General features: G+C 39.0%; 1 protein-coding gene across 3 annotated transcripts in view; it reads right to left on the bottom strand.

The window, feature by feature from the left end:
* The window catches only part of LANCL1 (LanC like glutathione S-transferase 1), a 44,361-nt gene that overhangs the window by 16,745 nt on the left and 8,452 nt on the right, over positions 1-19,164 (bottom strand). For all 3 annotated transcript variants that reach the window (XM_004262766.4, XM_033428273.2, XM_049712108.1), the window contains one exon: positions 2,490-2,697. In XM_004262766.4, the coding sequence (XP_004262814.1) occupies positions 2,490-2,697 (208 nt within the window). The remainder of the gene's footprint in view (positions 1-2,489; positions 2,698-19,164) is intronic.

Genomic DNA, 19,164 nt, shown 5'->3' on the forward strand with positions numbered 1-19,164 from the left:
AACCACAGGCCTGAAGATGTCCTGAGGAAAAAGGGCTGCCTACAGGACAAGCGTGGCAAATTCTGTTCCCTAGAGTCCCCTGGGTTTCCCCCAAGTATAAAAGCTACTGAAAACTCTGAGCAGTCAGTAAAGGCACATGTGTAACTTTGTTTAATTAGCGTTTCCCCACTGTGTCTGAATACACAACTCTTGTTTTCATTTAATACCTATTAACATTCTTCACATACCAAACTATTACTATTTGGCTGTACATATTTTGAGAGAGGCTGGCATTATAATAATAGACTATAAAGGCCACTACAATTTATTTTTATGAAAGTTAAGAGTGATTCATTGAATGAGACTAGCTTGTGAACCTCTAAAGCAGAGGGATCCTCAACAAATAAAATCAGAAATGATAATGCTATTCTAACAGTAATTTATAAGAATGAATAGTGGGAATCAAAAACCATGGTCAACTCAGAGATGATCACTAATTAAAATGTTGCCAGACCCACTTAAAAAATGGGCTAAACTTTAACAGACACTTCACCAAAGAAGATATACAAATGGCAAATAAGTATATGAAAAGATGCCCCGAGAGGTATGTCATCAGAGAAATGCAAATTAAGCTAACAATGAGATACGAGTACACATCTATTAAAGTGGCCAAAATCTGGAACACTGACAACACCAAATGCTGCCAAAGATGTGGAGCAACAGGAACTCTCATTCACTGCTGCTGGGAATGCAAAATAGCACAGCCACTTTTGAAGACAGTTTGTAAGTTTCTCCTAAAACTAAACATAGTCTTACCATACAATCCAGCAATCACGCTCCTTGGTATTTACCAGAAAGAGCTGGAAACTTATGTCTACACAAAAACCTGCGAATGGATGTTTTTAACAGCTTTGTTTATAATTGCCGAAACTTGGAAGAAACTAAGGTGTCCTTCAGTAGGTGAATGAATACATAAACTGTGGTACATCCAGACAATGGAATATTGTTCAGCTCTAAAAAAAAAAATGAGCTATCAAGCCATGAAAAGACATGGAGAAATCTAAATGCATATTACTAAGTGAAAGAAGCCAATCTGAAAAGCCTACATACTATACGATTCCAACTCTGTGACATTCTGCAAAAGGCAAAACTGTGGAGACAGTAAAAAGACCAATAGTTGCTAGGGGTTAGGAAGAAGAGAGAAGGGATTAATAGGCAGAGTGCAGAAGATTTTGAGGGCAGTGAAACTACTCTGTATGATACTATAATGTTGGGTACATGTCATTACACATTTATCCAAACCCATGAAATGTACAATGCCAAGAGTGAACTACAGACTTTGGGTGATTATGATGTGTCAATGCAGGTTTATCGATTGCAGCAAGTGTACTCTGGTGGAGGATGTTGATAACAGGGGAGGCTATGCATGTGTGGGTCAGAGGGTGTATGGGAAATCTCTGTACCTTCCTCTCAATTTTGCTGTGAATTGAAAACTGCTCTAAAAAGTCAAGTCTATTAAACAACAAAACAAAGAAATCTCTGCTGTAATTGCAACTATCTGCATGTTAGCATACTTATGGGGAGCCTAACAGCACGGCATGAAGAGTTGCATGGCAGCCAGATTTCTTAGTAGAATTCTGAAAGCGTGTTCAATAAACTCTACTAAAGCAAAAACTGTAGTTTATTTGTACAAAAGTTTCATAATTCTTCATGATTCACAAAATTCTAGTGGGTTGCCCTGATTTACATTAAAAATGAAAATCTGGATTTGCATGTCATTTGCCTGTAAGCAAAGCAGTTTTGACTCTGTTCCCTTTGGAGGCCTCTCTCAGCCCACTGCAGCACGTGCACCATGTTTCTTCAAATTATTGATCCTGGATAGCACCTTGGATTAGTAATCACATGATTAGGCTTTTGATCTCATTTATGCTAAGGAACTGATGTTTGATCTGGAACATTTCAGTGTCATTATATCTTTTTTTAAAAAAATTTTTTAATATTAATTTATTTTTTGGCTGCGTTGGGTATTCCTTGCTGCACGTGGGTTTTCTCTAGTTGTGGCGAGTGGGAACTACTCTTGGTTGCAGTGTGCGGGCTTCTCATTGCGGGCTTCTATTGCGGAGCATGGGCTCTAGGGCATGCGGGCTTCAGTAGTTGTGGCTTGTGGGCTCTAGAGCGCAGGCTCAGTAGTTGTGGCACATGGGCTTAGTTGCTCCTCAGCATGTGGGATCTTCCCGGACCAGGGCTCAAACCCGTGTCCCCGGCCTTGGCAGGCGAATTCTTAACCACTGCGCCACCAGGGAAGCCCAGTGTCATTATACCTTGCAATAAAACAAGGATTATAATGGTTGTTCCTTAACTACAACTCAGGAATAATGTGATTGATCAAATGACAGCAGTAGGATTTACTGCTGAGAGAAAAGTAAATTCAATAAAGTGTTCTTTTGCTAACACACACAGAATTAAGGCATAATGTTTAGATAACAATTCTCAGAAAGAAACATGATTACCGGGTGATGCAGTCTTCTGCCCGCTTCTCATTGTTCATCTTGTGATGCACCACAGCAGCCACTGCCAGGGGACCCCCATCCCCACAAAGGAAGGTGATGGAATGCTTGGTCAAACAGTTCAGACTTTGCTTTACATAGTCATGTGCCTTCTGTAGGTACGTAGGGTCCCCAAACACATCATAGAGGTGTAAGTAGAGCACAGCAATACCTGAAAAGCAAAAAGAAAATCATGTACGGATGAGGAAAGAGCAGTTGACTGTATTATTTTGGTGTACCGTCTACTCAGCAGTGTTGATTTTTGATAAGCTATAACAAATACGTACATTATCTGGAAGTTCAGATGACCTTAGTCTAGACTCAGCTTTATTACTAAGCAGCTCTAAGAACAGTAGGCAGACACTTCCTTGTTCTCAGTTTCCTCATCATTACAACTCTAAATTAAAATAGGAACCCTAAGAACTCTAAACCCAAGTTTAATATTAATCCTTGTTGCACTCTTGGCTATTGTGCTGATGTATTCTTTTTGATGGTTAAAATGATAGGTAATCAACCTTTGGTAAATAATCACCTATTTATTTTACAAATAATAATTTATGTAATTAATAATAAACAAGAAATGTCTGTTCTTATGAGCTAAAGAAATTCAAAGACTAGGGAATGAAAAACTAGATTTTTCTTTATACAGAAGATCATTTTTTGCATGAGAAGACAGGTAGGGTAACCAAATCCTCTATCCCAGTATTGTTCCAGGCAGGGGATTATAAGAAAACTATTAAGTTATTTGAGATCTAAGAAAATATATTCAGTTTCTCAGTTTTTTTTTTTTTCACTGTCAAGGACCCAGCCACTTGAGGAACTATACTAACTAGAAAAGCTGCCAATGCCTTTTGCTTTGGGCTTTACTTGATTTGCTTATCCTACTCTTGAAGCCTGCTATATGTAACTGAGGCCTTGTCTGCATGTCCTCATTCCAAATGCCTGCCACAGCAGATAGAGCCTTTCCTCTGAAGCTGACTAGTCTCAGGGCAGACTCAAGGATGTGGGGTAGGGAGCCTGCCTTCCTGCAGCATTTCCAGAAACTCATTTCTCTCCTTAAAGTACATTTTCCATCTCATTTACCAGTTTTAGAAGACACTGAACCTCTGTCTAAATCTAAATTCACAGAGCCAATCTCTTTATGGATTTCAATGCAGTAAAAATGCAGTTTGCAAAATTACTTTTCACTGTACTGAGGACAATTTTAAATTTAGATAGTTTTCTTATCTTGCATGGGTAATTTCCAAAGCTTTGTGCTATAGACAATTCAATTTCACATGTATATTAAGGCCAAATTTTCATTTTCTGCCAAAGTTAATAACCTTGTCTATTCTTTCAGAATGACTTGGTGTTAGTAATTCTATAAGCTGCTGATCAGATGTACCAGTACTTAAGCTTTGTAGACATAAGTGTACAAAACCTGTACGTGGGTAAGAAAAAAAATTCTGCTTTTCACAAATGATCAGTGTCAAGAGCTTCTTCTAGAATTAGGTCCTTAATAGGCTTCATCTCCATCCATACCAGGCATCTGCAGGCAGTCCGTTCAAATTGTTACCCTTTCATTTTGCCCTCCTGTTCCCATCACTGCCTGTACTCCCCTAATTAAGTTATGTAGGCACCGAGGCCAGATAATGACATGACTGAGATCTGAGAAAATAAAAAGTGATTAAATACAAGCCCAGTGAAGGTTTTCCTTTTCAGACCTTTGTCTCTTATTATCAACAATTCCTCTTGGCCTAAACATTTAACAAACAAAACCCATTAAGGTGTGCAATTTTAAGGTTTGATGCATTTCTCATGAAAAGCAGGTAATCATTTCTCAAGTCTCACAATATTTCATTTAGATGAAATTTTTTTTTTTCTTTTTGATCAGCAGAGAATTAGCTTTCCATCACCTCAGGTTCTATTTCTCTCTGTCTTTTCATTCTGGGCCTCTGTGTCTGCATATTTTGATGAAGCAATCTTCTGTAGGTGGTAGTTTACAGTGCCTACCTTCTTCCCTGCTACAAGACACTAAAGGATGAAAAGGGTTTCAAGTGAGGAGTGCTGCTGCCAATCAGAAAAATCCTCCTGGACAACCTATTACAAATCAGCCTAGGTCAGGAAAATAAGACAAAATGCCTAAGTCAAAGACATGTAATGCCTCATCAATATTTTATACCCCAGGTGGCCTAATTTAGTAATAGAAAAAATGGGGGAATTGCCTGTGACCAAATATCTTGAACTTGATTCTTATGATCTTCTAACCTTTGACAATATTCACGCATATAACAACACCTTTGCATAAATACTGAAGGCTGAGCGATAATTGGCAAGGTGGGAAATAAAAACACAACTTCAAGGGCTCTGCAGGGTAAACTCATCCAGTCCTTATGTGTACTCACAACCGTGGCCACAGTCCATGCTTTTAAAAACTCTTCAAAATGTAATTTTTCTCAAAATAAATTTGTTCTTCATGGAAGAAGTCAAACAGTACTATAAGGCTTAATATGCATTTGCAGTCTCCTGCCCCAGTCTATTCCTGTCTCCCAGAAGCAACCACTTTCAGTCATTTTATCTATTTCCTCTAATATCTGCCTCTGTATTTCTAATAATATGCTATGTACTTTCTCTTGATTTTTCTTTATCAGTTATTTTTGATTCACATCCCACTCTGGAAGATAAGGATTTAGCTCTTATAATAGACACTGCTAAGTGGTCCCCCTAAATCTATCTCCCTCTTCTCTAAACAATACTGCCCTGGCTTTTAGCTAGGCACATGGCGGCCCAGAACAGTCTCCTTTGCAGATGGGTATGGCCATGTGCATGGGTAAGTTCTGACCAATAAGACACAGTGGGAATAATGGGGGTAAATTCAGAAAATGTTCTTGAAGGGAGGGGACCTGCCATTTCTTCCTTCCTGGCTGGAATGCAGATGTGATGGTGTAGCTGGGGCAGCCATTTTAGACCATGACGTGGCAGCTCTGTAATGAGGATGGTAAAGCATCAAGATCAAAGAAGCTTAGAACCCGAAGGACTGTGAAGCTGCCACACACCGATTGCCTTACGCAAGACAGAAATTCTGTTGTGTTAAAGCCACTGTTATTTTAGGTGCATTCCCCTTATGCTAGTAAGCCTACTCCTAAAGAATACAGCTCTCTTCAAAGCTGGGGAGGTAGGCTGAAGGTAGACCACATAGGGTCTTGTAAACCAGCTCAGGATTATGGGTTTTATTTGAAAAGCACCATTCAAGAGCATAATTAAATTTGTGTTTTTAAAAGTTCACCGTAATTGAACTGTAGGGTTTGGAAAAGAGTATATGGCACAGTGGATGCAGGAGGAGCAATTTCAGGAGGATAGTTCAGGAGCACAAGCGAGAGACAAGAGTAGCTGCAGCAGAGATGATGTGAGACTGAACTGGAAAGATACTTGTCTTGGAAGGTAAAAGTCAACAGAACCTGGTGGGGAACGACTGAGAGGGAAATATCAAGATGACTCTCAGATGCCTAACTTCAACAGCTAGATGGGCAATGGTGCCGTCCTCTGAGATGGCAAACACCTCTAGGGGAGGGCCAGGTTTGGGAGGGAAGATTACAGTTGTATCCATTCACAAACTCATCTCCAAATACGATTCCAGTCCCTAAAGGACATTTAATATAATGAGAAAGAATGTTTCTTACTGGCTTCTAGGATAACAACCATCAAAACTGGTCACGAGGCTCAATACAGGATGATGAACGGAGTTTAAACTTTTTAATGTTTTTTTTTCTTTAATCACAGAATATGTTACTTAATCAAGAATATTCTTGGGCTTAAATCTGAGCAGCAGATAAAATGTCCTTCTATACTGTTTGCTAAGCAAAAGGTAGACTAATCAAGATTTGCTTCCTTCTTCTACCCCTTTCACCTCTTCTTCTAGACCAGAAAAGATTGAAATGAGATTTAAAATTGATTGAATTTAATTGTAAAAATATGCTCCAAATTGTTTTAGACTTCAGAATTATTTTGTTAAAAAAATGGAAGACCACCCTACCTTTTATGAATCTGGATGAAGTTTGACATTTTCATTGATATAAAATTTAAGTTAAATATTCTTCTATTTTTCAGCTGGTCCACTCCATGATAATGACTGTCACAAAGCCATGAAAACTCATGCTTTTGGTCTTAATTTTACTATCTTGTTAGATTTGCTCATATAAATGACTTAAACATTCTGATATATTTAAAAAATAATCCACCTGAAGAGATATGCTGAGAAATCAATAAAGCAAAATCGAATCCATTATTTTCCCATTAATTCTCAAGTCATTAAAGGTGACTTTACAATAAATATTTGGATAATATCCTAATTCTGTTAAGTAATGAGTACCTTCCTTCAGGAACAAGAGATTATTCCTACTCTGGATGATGTCTTACTTTATTTCCCAGAGGGTATAGGAAAGTTGTTAGAGGGATATCATCTCTATTTTACATGCAAAACCAGACAAATTTAAGTAATATCAGTAAAGTACCATTTAGAATTAAGCATGAGAAGTCAGTAATTGTTTTAGAAATGGTATGTTAACTCCGTAGTTATTCACAGCCTTGGAAGCTGACTTGGTGGAGAAGGAACAGACAGGTGGGCAGAGTATCCGCTCTATCCCAGGGGAAAAAAAACACCATCAGGAAGTAGTTACGGGTGGGGTGTGGACTGAAAGCGGAGCTTCATTTGTGGGAAGCCCGAAATGGAGCAAATGCAGAGAGTACTCCCAGCACGTGGAATTATCTGAGCAAATCCTCGTGGACAAGAAGACTAGAGGATGACCTGGTTAGGCTGGACTCCTTGGGGGTTCAAATTATTAAAAACTAGACATAGAAATTTAGATCTGATGTTAATTGACTGTCAGTTTATGTAGAGGAGGAGTATTCAAAAACAGCAACTTTCAAAGATAAATTTGGCTACATGTGTTAGTCCAGGTCCTCTAGGATGGGACTGAATATATAGGACTTTATTAGGGACATATATAACATGAAGAGTACTGCAGGGCACCATACCAGCAATTGCATGCTTTGGCTTGGAAGTGACCTCTTCTGGTCCAGGGGTTCCACCTAGAGCCCCTGGACCAGAAGAGGTGGCGTCATCTAACTACAATGAAGTTGAGAGGTCTTGTCCTCCCGGGACCCCAGAAGGAGAGGGATAACCCGATGTGGACGAGCACTAGAAGTGTCTAACACGGGGCCTGGCAGGGAGGTGGCAGAAAGAGGGAGCCAAACCTTCGACAGGTCAGGTTTGAGATGTTCATTAGACATCCAAGTGAAGATGTCAAGTAGGCAGCTGGATATATGAGTCTGAGTTCGGGGAAGAGAGGCTGGACAAATGTCCTCCAAAAAAAATGAGAAAAGAACCTACTTATCTCCTGTGATCTCAGAGGCCGGTAGAAACCCAGATATCTATTACTTTGACCTTATAACTCCTGGAGCCTGTTTGGTTGCTCAGAACTGCAGTGTCCAATGTGACAGATTCTAACCATAAGTATCTATAGAAACTTAAGTTAGTTAAAGGTAAACAGATTTAAAATTCAGTTTCTCAGTCATACTAGCCACATTTCAAATGCTTGATAGCCACATGTGGCTAGTGGCTGCTGTATGGACAGCAAAGAAACTATCCATCACAGCAGAATGGTCTAAGGACAGCACTGTTTTGAACACCAGGGACAGATGTCATTCTGTATAAGAAGTTCAGGATGTCTGGCACTGCCTCACAGCTCATCCCACGAATCTCTTGGTTTTGAAATGTTGAAAACTAATTTACTTGAAAGACAAAAACAAATAAAACTTTGCTGTAACAGGAATATGTCCTGGCTTTCAGTATGGAAGCTCTGAACCACATTTTTTCTATTCTGTTTCCTTCTGTAGCTACAAATCTGGGAAGGGAGGGTAAATTGTTTAGGGACACTTCTAAATCTGCAGTTTCCTTACTCAGCTACTTATCCCCAGTAGTACTATAAATATAGCCAGCTGTTGAGAAGTAATTAATACGAAGCCTTTGGATTTCTGAGGGATCATTAGTCCTATTCATCTTGACCAATCAAGACCTCGATGCATCTCAAATGTCTATGGAGATGATACAAATCTCCACAGATGTAAGAAGCTCTCAAAGCACTTCTCTGTAATTCTGCATTTTAGAGATTATTCCTTAACATTATTCACTTATTTTACCACCAGCCTACACCGATGTAAAAACCGTTGGTACTTCAGATCTGCAAGTTATTTCCTTGTAGGTTAGGTGCTTTTGAAGACTCTCTTCATGTCCTCTGGTGGGAAAAATCATGTTCAGATTACGGGTACTGCTGGAGCCACTAGAGATGTTCAGCTAATGCCCAAGAATGGGTCTTAATAGTTTTGAGTGATACGGAGACAAGAACTTCCTAAAGGCGGGGGCATGGGTTGTTCCAACCTAAGTTTCAAATAAACTGTTCCCTAGTTGAAACTTTAAAGGCTCATTAATTAATTTTTTTTCCTTTCAGAATAATGGAAATATAAAAAATGGAAGTTTTCTCTGATTAACCCCATACAGCATGATCACCTGCTTTTTAAGCAGGTTGGTACTTTCTAATGTGCTGTTCTGTAACTGTCTAAATTTTGTTTGTGTTTTGAGTGTGTGTGTTGAGTGTGTGTTTCCATTTCTTTAACTAAATGTCAGGGTCTTCAGGGCAGGATTCCCGTTCCTAGTCACTGTAGTTACTCTCCACAAAGCCTGGATGTAAACACTACACCGACTAGTGCATCCAGTCAGTCTTCAGATTAAAGCCGGGCACAGTGCTGGCTTTCCAAATACTCCAGTACTTTTAATACAGGTAACGTGGGGAGGAAACTAGTTGTGACTCCACACCCTTAATTTAATAATATTGGCCCAAAGAAGTGGAAATGTAAATTAAGAAAGGCAATGAGCACTCTGAAGATGTGTCTTCTTTTCTCTGTTATCTATTTCCAGAGCTAAATAGGAAAAGAGATGAAAATTTAAAAAAAGGAGATATATACTTTCCTCCTTTCTTCCCTCAGTGCCCTACAGTGTACTGCTTTGTAACTGTCAAGTAGGAAGAGCTCCTAGTCTTTTATTCAGACTACCATAATAGGTGATAACTCCTTCGGCATAGTAGTCATTAAGAAGCACGGGTTCAGGAATCACTGCCTGGGATTGAAGCCTAGCTCTGCCACTTCCCAGCTGTGAGATCTTACCCCACTTACTAAACCTTTCTGTGCCTGAGCATCTTTATCTATAGAATGAAAATAGCAGTAGCTACTCCACAGTTACTGTAAATCATTCTGATCAGTACAATAGTCCCTAGCACATAGTAACTACTCAATAAATGTCCAAACCCCATTAGACTGTGAATCTCCATGAGTGTTGAATGAGTCACTTTGTCTCATCACTGATGCCTGATCTAAAGGGACAGAAAGTACAGAGGGAACCATATTCTTCCTCTTCCCATTTCCTGCCTCTCTCCTCCCTCACTGGCTCCTCAGACTGAGGAGAATTAGCAAAGTGTTCCCTATATATGTACCATGTTGAGCTTTCTGGGAGTCTTCCCACATCACGCGCTCTCTCTTCTCAATCATGTTTCTCATGTCATAATCCATTCTTTGGCTGTCCAGATGTTCTTTGAGTCTAGGGAGGTAAATTCAAATCGGGTGCAAGAAGAAGGAAGCCCACTTTATGTCCAGGTCTGAACAGTATGCTCTTTATTCAGCTTTACCAGGTGTAAAGTGACTAATACGAGCCCTGTCTCATTTCTGAGTTCATGCTCGATTGCATCAGAGGTTGAAGGGAAAGAGATGTGACTGACTCTTTTACATCCTAAAAGACATGAAATGAGTTGGATTCCCACCCTTTCCCCATTCCACCTAGTTATGTTTGTTATTGTTTTTAGTTTGCTTAGATGGTAGCTAGAGTAGTAACAGGAGGCTACTCTTCATTCATTCATTCATTTGTTCATTCAACAAATATTTATTAAGCACCAACTGTGGACCTGGCATTGTATTAACTGCTGAAGTTAATGGAATGAAAATGACAAGACAGGCCTCAGCCTCCTGGTGCTGTCCGTAAAAATCAAATGCTTAGATGTCTTCTTTCTTTACCTCTTCCTACTTCTTCTGATCTGTCTACAAACATTCTCATCCTGCTCTGTGCTTCACCCAAGCACACTGGGGATATCGAAACCCTCCAGCTGTTTCAAGCTTGTGTCTCAGCCATTTAAGATTACTGACAGCACAGTGATATCAGCACCATATAAAGTGCAGGCACAAAGAAAGCAGGCGACATTCTTGGTGCACTCATCTGTCTAGCAGTCACTGTGAAGAGCTCTAATAGACCACCGGGTCTATTAGATCCACGCCATCAGTAGATCCACGCCACTGATGCCTTCTGTTGGTCCTAACAGTTTAGTGCTTCTCATAAAGGTGAAGGACACTTGGTCAGGGCTCAAATTAGACAATGAAATGCTGGCTCTGATGAAGAGCTACTTATAACAATATCAAATTGCAAAGAAAAGACACCTGGCCAGTGCAATTCCTGGTATCTGGTCTGGTATCTGCAGAAACTAAGACCCACATGCTAAAGCTGTAGCTCAGAGGCTATACATTTGGCAGATCAGAGGAACAGCATGTTGAAACACTTTAATAACTTGCATTTAGAGCGTGAGTTAATATTACTCTAGGGATTATGCTGCATATCCTCTTACTTAAAATGTTATCTAATACTTGAAAAGAGGAAATGTATGCCAATCTTAGCCTCATTAACTTTGTGAGTTGGTTATAGAAGATTGGGTCATGTCTTCTAGAACTAAAGCCCCTAGAGTCCTGTGTATATTTTTTAAGTGTGAGCTGATCATCATTTCTCTTGGGAATTATCATAGTTAAGAGTGGGAAAAAGTGCAATTAAATGAGGGCTAGCACTTTCCCTCATTCTCTCTTAAAGATACTAGTGAGATCAGCCATCCCTTGGGTTTACTTAACTTTCCTACTTTGTTATCTGTGAGGGAAGCGATCTTTCCTACTAAATGCTTACTTCAAACACGAGAATACTTCATCTGCTCGTTTAATCCTTTATAACAGCAATTCCTCTACAGTGTTTCATGTTTTCCATTTTATAAAGCACTTTAAAATCTTCTCCACCCTAGAACAGATATACTTCAAACAAAACCCAGGTGGCAGGGGGCGTCATGCTCTCTGGTGAGTCCCCAGAGATCCCTGGACACCACCTACCATCACTTCATAGCTGGCCTTTAGATTTGATCTTAAGGGGCTTCCATGCCTGCTATTTTTCTACACTGTCTGCTATATGCACAGGCATAAAGAACCAAATGGCTTCCCTTAGCCCCCAAACTGGGATCACGCAGCAAAGAATTCTTGAAAATCTACCAGGATAGGATTAAGGCTAAAAAAGAACAACTCAATGCTTACTGCTGGTGTATGTCATACATCAATATCATGATGCACTGCACTTCAGTGTATTAAATTTTATAAAGGAGGACTTCGGTGAAAAGAACTGAGGCTGTTTATTTCAAATATCGCTTATAAACAGTTGCAAGAGCTACTGATTGCTTTCAGACTAGGGGTAATATTTTACTCAAGAGGATCCGCAACATGCCTTTTCAAATACAAGCAATTATGAGGAAAAGCTTCTGTTTTGGCCGAGTTAATTTTCTATCCTGAAACCACACTGAATATATTAAATCAGGATTAGGAAGGGGAAAAACACGTTCTATGGAACAATGCTGGAGATTACACTTTTCTAGCTGCCAATGCCCATAAATCTTTCTAGGGTTTCCTCTATGTCCAGTTCCAAACAACTTTTTCCTGTAGACATTTTAATAGTAATTACTGTTGCCTGTCTAACAAGCTATGTTTCCCTCTAGCTTTCCAAATCCCTGTCATGTTTGAGCAGGGCTTATTCTAATTTTTTTTCCTAAAACACTTAAAATTGACTAGTCATTAGCCATTTCTAAAAAGTTTGTATATCATGAGCATCATCATGTAGGTATCACTCAAATTACTCCATCTTACAGCTTATGTGTAGGTCTTCTTCACTTACAAAATGCATGGAGTAAACCAGAATGTAGGAGTGGAAAGTAACACACATACACACACACACTCACACTCTCATGGGGTAAAGAGCAGGGTTCTAAAGCCAGGCTTGCTGCCTTCAATCTTATCTTTGGCACTTACTAGCTGTGTAACCTTGAGCAAGGTACTCAGCTTCACTTTGCTTCAGACATCTCATCTGTGAAATCAGGATGTGAACAGTATCCACACCACAGAGTTGTTTTGAGATTTAGATGTGTTATTTAATGCAAAGCACTTACATCAGTGCCTGGCATTAACATTAATTACTGGCATACATGCACACACCCCCTGGCTCCCGTCATTCAAATGTCAATCCTATTAACATTTTATTAACAAGAATCATGTTTTAATCTTTACTCCTGTCTTTCCACAGTCAAATGATGACAACACTGCATACTGATGATCCCCATTCCTTTAGGAACCAAAATTCATTCAATCAATGTATTTTATTACTAAAGTATTGAATTCTTGTTTTTGAACATTAATGTATAGTAATAATTTGTTAACTCTCAGTTACTAACTGAAAAATTGATTATTCATGACACTTCATTCCTGAATAAGTAACAGAGAGGATTTACGGTAATAACTGCTTCATTTGCCAATACGAGACAGCTGTGGGGTTTTAAAAATTCTTCCCTCCTTTCCTTGCTAAGGGTCTCAAGGCATTTTACCTCTCTGCTGTGAATAAAAATAAAGGTAAAAGCCAAGAATACAGCTTATAAAACTGCACTATGACAACCCACATATATAAATAAATATGTAGGCTTTGGAGAAGATGATGTCTGAATCCTATTAAAAGCTTATGTGAACCACTCTCATCACTCTATTATATCCTCTGGTTCATTTAAAAATAAAAGCCAACATTATTTCAGCTGTAAAATAGTTTGTGGAATGAATGTTAATTTTCTAAAGCAATGATTTGCTTCTTTTAAATTTCAACTTAAACTTGTATGTATCACCCTTACCAATAAAGCATTATAATGTTTTCTAAAGCACATACAACACACAAAGGTGCTCTAGCACACATTCCAATAAGGACCCTGTCACTAATTATCTCAATTTTTTATGGAAAACAAACAAACAAACAGAAAATGGGAAAAAATGACATGAGTCCAGTTTTTCAGCTTGAAGTACATATGTAACATTAAAAACATCTGGGTGCTTCCTCTCTTCAGTAAAACTCTCTCAAGATCAAGTGAGTAACTGAGACAAATCTAGGCATAGCATGAATGAGGTATGATGAAGTTGGGCAGCCTAGCTGTGTAGTTTTCTTTAGAATCATAAACCGGAAACACAGATGCATTATTATGGGGGGTACTATGGATTGATAAATGTTTCAAACACATTAAGGACTTTGAACTACAATCCTGCAACCTGTGGAACAAAAAACACATTCACAGAAACACAGACAAGATGACAAGGCAGAGGGCTATGTACCAGATGAAGGAACAAGATAAAACCCCAGAAAAACAACTAAATGAAGTGGAGATAGGCAACCTTCCAGAAAAAGAATTCAGGATAATGATAGTGAAAATGATCTAGGACCTCAGAAAAAAAGTGGAGGCAAAGATTGAGAAGATGCAAGAAATGTGTAACAGAGACCGAGAAGATTAAAGAACAAACAAAGAGAGATGAACAATACAATAACTGAAATGAAAACTACACTAGAAGGGGGCTTCCCTGGTGGCTCAGTGGTTGAGAGTCCGCCTGCCGATGCAGGGGACATGGGTTCGTGCCCCGGTCCGGGAAGATCCCACATGCCGCGGAGCAGCTGGGCCCGTGAGCCATGGCTGCTGAGCCTGCGCGTCCGGAGCCTGTGCTCCGCAACGGGAGAGGCCACAACAGTGAGAGGCCCGCGTACTGAAAAAAAAAAAATACACAAGAAGGAATCAATAGCAGAATAACTGAGGCAGAAGAACGGAAAACTGACCTGGAAGACAAAATAGTGGAATTCACTGCTGCAGAAGAGAATAAAGAAAAAAGAATGAAAAGAAATGAAGAGAGCCTAAGAGACCTCTGGGACAACATTAAACACAACAACATTCACATTATAGGGGTCCCAGAAGGAGAAGAGAGAGAGAAAGGACCAGAGAAAACATGTGAAGAGATTATAGTCGAAAATTTCCCCAACATGGGAAAGGAAATAGCCACCCAAGTCCAGGAAGCACAGCGAGTACCATACAGGATAAACCCAAGGAGAAAAATGCCGAGACACATAGTAACCAAATTGGCAAAAATTAAAGACAAAGAAAGATTATTGAAAGCAGCAAGGGAAAAATCAAAAATAACATACAAGGGAACTCCCATTAGGTTAACAGCTGCTTTCTCAGCAGAAGCTCTACAAGCCAGAAGGGAGTGGCATGATATACTTAAAGTGATGAAAGGGAAGACCTTACAACCAAGATTACTCTACCTGGCAAGGATCTCATTCAGATTATATGGAGAAATCAAAAGTTTTACAGACAAGCAAAAGCTAAGAGAATTCAGCACCACCAAACCAGCTCTACAACAAATGCTAAAGGAACTTCTCTAAGTGGGAAACACAAGAGAAGAAAAGGATCTACAAAAACAAACCCAAAACAATTAAGAAAATGGCCACAGGAACATAAATATCATTACCTTAAACGTGAACGGATTAAATGCTCCAACCAAAAGACACAGGCTTGCTGAATAGATACAAAAACAAGACCCATATATATGCTGTCTCCAAGAGACCCACTTCAGACCTAGCGACACATACAGACTGAAAGTGAGGGGATGGAAAAACATATTCCATGCAAATGGAAATCAGGAGAAAGCTGGAGTAGCTATACTCATATCAGAAAAAATAGACTTTAAAATAAAGAATGTTACAAGAGACAAGGAAGGACACTACATAATGATCAAGGGATCAATCCAAGAAGACAATATAACAATTATAAATATATATGCACAGAACACAGGAGCACCTCAACATATAAGGCAACTGCTAACAGCTCTAAAAGAGGAAATCAACAGTAACACAATAATAGTGGGGGACTTTAACACCTCACTTACACCAATGGACAGATCATCCAAAATGACAGTAAATAAGGAAACAGAAACTTTAAATGACACAACAGACCAGATAGATTTAATTGATATTTATAGGATATTCCATCCACAAACAGCAGATTACACTTCCTTCTCAAGTGCGCAAGGGAACGTTCTCCAGGATAGATCACATCTTGGGTCACAAATCAAGCCTCAGTAATTTTAAGAAAATTGAAATCATATTAAGCATCTTTTCTGACCACAATGCTTTGAGACTAGAAATGAATTACAAGGAAAAAAATGAAAAAATACAAACACATGGAGGCTAAACAATACGTTACTAAACAACCAAGAGATCACTGAAGAAATCAAAGAGGAAATCAAAAAATACCTAGAGACGAATGACAATGAAAACACGATGATCCAATACCTATGGGATGCAGCAAAAGCAGTTCTAAGAGGGTAGTTTATAGCTATAAAAGCCTACGTCAAGAAACAAGAAAAATTTCAAGTAAACAATCTAACCTTACACCTAAAGGAACTAGAGAAAGAAGAGCAAACAAAACACAAAGTTAGCAGTCATAAAGATCAGAGCAGAAATAAATGAAATAGAAACAAAGAAAACAATAGCAAAGATCAATAAAACTAAAAGCTGGTTCTTTGAGAAGATAAAGTCGATAAACCATCAGCCAGACTCATCAAGAAAAAGAGGGAGAGGACTCAAATCAATAAAATTAGAAATGAAAAAGGAGAAGTAACAACTGACCCTGCAGAAATACAAAGGATCATGAGAGACTACTACAAGCAACTCTCTATGCCAATAAAATGGACAACTTGTAAGAAATGAACAAATTTTTAGAAAGGTATAACCTTCCAAGACTGAACCAGGAAGAAACAGAAAATATGAACAGACCAATCACAAGTAATGAAATTGAAACTGTGATTAAACCTCCAACAAACAAAAGCCCAGGACCAGATGGCTTCACAGGTAAATTATATCAAACATTTAGAGAAGAGCTAACACCCATCCTTCTCAAACTCTTCCAAAAAATTGCACAGGAAGGAACACTCCCAAACTCATTCTATGAGGCCAACATCACCCTGATACAAACACCAGACAAAGATACTACACAAAAAGAAAATTACAGACCAATATCACTGATGAATATAGATGCAAAAATACTAGCAAACAGAATCCAACAACACATTAAAAGGATCATACAGGGCTTCCCTGGTGGCGCAGTGGTTGAGAGTCTGCCTGCTGATGCAGAGGATACGGGTTCGTGCCCCGGTCCGGGGAGATCCCACATGCCGCGGAGCGGCTAGGCATGTGAGCCATGGCCACTGAGCCTACGTGTCGGCAGCCTGTGCTCCTCAACAGGAAGGGCCACAACAGTGAGAGACCCGCGTACCCACCCCCCCCCCCCCCAAAAAAAAAGGATCATACACCATGATCAAGTGGGATTTGTTCCAGGGACGCAAGGATTCTTCAAAATACACAAATCAATCAATGTGATACACCATATTAAGAAACTGAAGAATAAAAACCATATGATCATCTCAAAAGATGCAGAAAAAGCTTCAGACAAAATTCAACACCCATTTATGATAAAAACTCTCCAGAAAGTGGGCATAGAGGGAACCTACCTCAACATAATAAAGGCCATATACAACAAACCCACAGCAAACATCATTCTCAATGGTGAAAAACTGAAAGCATTTCCTGTAAGATCAGGAACTAGACAAGGATGTCCACTCTCACCACTATTATTCAACATAGTTTTGGAAGTCCTAGCCACAGCAATCAGAGAAGAAAAAGAAATAAAAGGAATGCAAAATGGAAAAGAAGAAGTAAAGCTGTCACTGTTTGCAGATGACATGATACTGTACATACAGAATCCTAAAAGTGCCACCAGAAAACTACTAGAGCTAATCAATGAATCTGGTAAAGTTGCAGGATACAAAAGTAATGCACAGAAATCTCTTGCATTCCTATACACTAATGATGAAAATTCTGAAAGAGAAATTAAGGAAACACTCCCATTTACCACTGCAACAAAAAGAATAAAATACCTAGGAAAAACCTACCTGGGGAGACAAAAGACCTGTATGCAGAAAACTATAAGACACTGATGAAAGAAATTAAAGATGATACCAACAGATGGAGAGATATACCATGTTCTTGGATTGGAAAGATCAATATTGTGAAAATGACTATACTACCCAAAGCAATCTACAGATTCAATGCAATCCCTATCAAATTACCAATGGCATATTTTACGGAACTAGAACAAATCATCTTAAAATTTGTATGGAGACACAAAAGACCCTGAATAGCCAAAGTGGCCTTGAGGGAAAAAAACGGAGCTGTAGGAATCAGACTCCCTGACTTCAGACTATACTACAAAGCTACAGTAATCAAGACAATATGGTACTGGCACAAAAACAGAAACATAGATCAATGGAACAAGATAGAAAGCCCAGAGATAAACCCACGCATCTATGGTCAACTAATCTATGACAAAGGAGGCAAAGATATACACTGGAGAAAAGACAGTCTCTTTCATAAGTGGTGCTGGGAAAACTGGACAGCTACATGTAAAAGAATGAAATTAGAACACTCCCTAACACCATACACAAAAATAAACTCAAAATGGATTCAAGACCTAAATGTAAGGCCAGACACTGTAAACTCTTAGAGGAAAACATAGGAAGAACACTCTTTGACATAAATCACAGCAAGATCTTTTTTGATCCATCTCCTAGAGTAATGGAAATAAAAACAAAAATAAACAAATGGGACCTAATGAAACTTCAAAGCTTTTGCACAGCAAAGGAAACCATAAACAAGATGAAAAGACAACACTCAGAATGGGAGCAAGTATTTGCAAATCAATCAACAGACAAAGGATTAATCTCCAAAATATATAAACAGCTCATGCAGCTCAATATTAAAGTAACAAATAACCCAATCCAAAAATGGGCAGATGATCTAAATAGACATTTCTCCAAAGAAGACATACAGATGGCCAAGAAGCACATGAAAAGCTGCTCAACATCACTAATTATTAGAGAAATGCAAATCAAAACTACATTGAGGTATCACTTCACTCAAGTTAGAATGGGCATCATCAGAAAATCTAAAAACAACAAATGCTGGAGTGGGTGTGGAGAAAAGGGAACCTTCTTGCCCTGTTGGTGGGAATGTAAATTGATACAGCCACTATGGAGAACAGTATGGAGGTTCCTTAAAGAACTAAAAATAGAGCTAGCATATGACCCAGCAATCCCACTACGGGGCATATACCCAGAGAAAACTATAATTCAAAAAGACACATGCACCCCAATGTTTATTGCAGCACTATTTACAATAGCCATGGAAGCAACCTAAATGCCCATCGACATACGAATGGATAAAGAAGTTGTCGTACATATATACAATGGAATATTACTCAGCCATAAAAAGGAACAAAAGTGAGTCATTTTTTGAGTCGTGGATGGACCTAGAGACTGTCATACAGAGTGAAGTAAGTCAGAAAGGGAA

The sequence above is a fragment of the Orcinus orca genome, chromosome 7 (genome assembly GCF_937001465.1).
Source record: "Orcinus orca chromosome 7, mOrcOrc1.1, whole genome shotgun sequence".
In the NCBI taxonomy this organism is placed as follows: Eukaryota; Metazoa; Chordata; class Mammalia; order Artiodactyla; family Delphinidae; genus Orcinus; species Orcinus orca.